The sequence below is a fragment of the Pterocles gutturalis genome, unplaced genomic scaffold (genome assembly GCF_000699245.1).
Source record: "Pterocles gutturalis isolate BGI_N339 unplaced genomic scaffold, ASM69924v1 scaffold25554, whole genome shotgun sequence".
NCBI classification, from domain to species: Eukaryota; Metazoa; Chordata; class Aves; order Pterocliformes; family Pteroclidae; genus Pterocles; species Pterocles gutturalis.
In genome coordinates this window covers 12,305-14,490 of record NW_010133926.1, presented here as the reverse complement: position 1 = coordinate 14,490, position 2,186 = coordinate 12,305, and the positions used below count along the sequence as shown (strand labels likewise).

Sequence of the window (2,186 nt, the reverse complement as noted above, 5' to 3'; positions counted from 1 at the left end):
GCTCTTGGCTGTCCTGGCCCATATTTAGGGTGCTGCTGGCCCATCCTGATGATTTCTAAGGATCTCTGGGGTGGTTTGAGGTTGGTTCTCTGTTTCTTGGCATGGGGAGCATAAGGGAAAATATAGGGTATGACCGGCCTCAAGGAGAACCTGCTGCTTCTGCTGGGCTTGGAGACCCTTACCTTGGGTGTGAACATGTGCATGATCCCATCCACCGCCCCGCGCAGCAGAAGTCCCCGCACCAAGAAGCAAACCAGCACCACGTAGGGGAAGAGCGAGCTGAAGTACATCACCTGGGGCGAGAGGGGTGCAAGACGGGCAAAATCTCATTTACCACCTGCTGAGCTCAGCCAGCACCCCATCCGACCCACGGACAGCTCAACAGGCATGAGAAGGGAGGGCTCCCCTCCCCAAAATGAGGTCTGCTCCCCAGGCAGGGCAGGATGTGGCACGTTGCTGAAGCTCAGGTGGGTTTGCAAAGTGCTTGGACACACTTAAAAAAGAAAAACCTGTTGGGGCTGCTGAATGTGAAGATGCTGGTGTTGACTCAGAAAAACCCCTGAAACACAAATTGTTTGGGAGCTCGAGGGAAGGACATCTCTGCCCTCCTCCACCCCCTTCCCCAGCACCTGCCCGGGGCCACAGGCAGCCCGAGCATCCCAACGAGCCGATGGGGATGGGACTTCACCCTGGGCAAAGATCTGCTGCCATGGTCCTGCTTCTGCAGCTCACCTCCATCCCCTGCTCTTGGGGCTGCGGGGCAGGGATTTTATCGCCCTTTGCTGGCTGCTAACACACCAGATGTTTTGCAGAGCACAGCTGGAGAGAGATGTCCAAGCGTCCCAGGTGACCATACCCTTCTGCATCTGACCCCACCACTTGCACAGCCTTGCTTGGAACATCAACACAGCATCCTGCTCCCAGAGCTTCTCCCTGCCCTGCTTCTCCTGCCCAGAGTCACAGTGCTTCCCCCACAAAGGGGGGCTCAGCTCTCATCCCTACATCCTACGAGCGTCCATCGAGACGGCGTGCATCAGGGGATCAGACAGCTGACGGCCCCCAACGCCAGGGCTGGGCAGATGATTTGGCCAGTGATGTGGCTGAGCCTTGGGCCATTGCTGCAGGCATCAGATGGACTAAACCTCTTCCCTACATCCCCTTCTGATCTTATTCTGGATCCCCCTGGAGATCTCCCAAGCTCTGGGACAAGTCTGAGCGTCCCAGGGGACACAGCATCCCCCAGGACAGGAGAGTGTGGTCCAGATGGGAGGTTCCTGCCTCGAGGACAGAGCCCAGCCAGGCTCAGGTGGCCACCGATACCCACCTTCCCCGAGGACTGGATGCCTTTGATCATGGCCAAGAGAACAAGGCTCCAGGCCACCAGCAGACACAGGGTCATCTTCCAGTTGAGCCCCCCACTCTCTGAGATGGAGTTGGAGATGTCCAAGGTCTCCCGGTACCAGAAGTAGGTGGTGGCCGAGCTCCTCTCGCATTCGGTCTCCACAACTGCAAGCGAGCAGAGGCAGGAGAGCGTGAGGGGGCTGGGGAAGGGTCACCCATCATCTCTTAGGGGATGGACATCAATTAATGTCAAAGACCTGCTGGAGCCAGCTGGAAACTAAGGGACAGGAATTAATGGGGCTCATTTTCATCAGGAAAAAGAAAAGATGGGACAGAAAGCCATTGGCAGGTGAAAATAAGACGATAAATACATGGAGAGGCATTTGAATTTGCTATAAAACCTCTGAGGGTGTCCCAAGGAGATGCTCAGATGCTATTGAACACCATTAGCTCCATCAGGGTCCCGGCTGGGCACTGATGGAGCAGCCAGGTGAGCCCTGCCTGGCTCTCGCTGCCTCCCACCATGGTTCTGGGTCACATCCTGGCCCCGAGCACTGAGGTGGCCTTGAGACCCACACTCTGGATCCCCAAACTGGCGTCAAATCACATCCATGGGGACAGACCTTGAGGGGGGAACCTGGGAGAGACTCGTCCATCCCAAGGGAAACATCTCCGTACAATCGAGTCATCAGGACCGGAGAGGACCCAGTGCCCCAGGAGACACCTCAACCTCCAGTGTCCCCAGCCTGTGATTGCTACAGATGTTGGGGGTCCTCAGTGTCCTACAGCCCCCTTTCCTTGGGAACTGCTCCCTTCCAGCCAAGCCTCCCCCCCACGCCAGTGGC

At 57.2% G+C, this 2,186-nt stretch overlaps 1 protein-coding gene across 1 annotated transcript in view; it reads right to left on the bottom strand.

Moving 5' to 3' along the window:
* Positions 1-138: 138 nt before the first annotated feature.
* Positions 139-2,186, bottom strand: part of LOC104467588 (sodium-dependent neutral amino acid transporter SLC6A17-like) — a gene marked incomplete at its 3' end in the record, with an annotated part of 6,807 nt that continues 4,759 nt past the window's right edge. The window contains exons 4-5 of the mRNA XM_010081417.1: positions 1,325-1,512; positions 139-293 (exon numbers count right to left, since the gene is read on the bottom strand). Coding sequence (XP_010079719.1) covers positions 139-293; positions 1,325-1,512 — 343 coding nt within the window. The remainder of the gene's footprint in view (positions 294-1,324; positions 1,513-2,186) is intronic.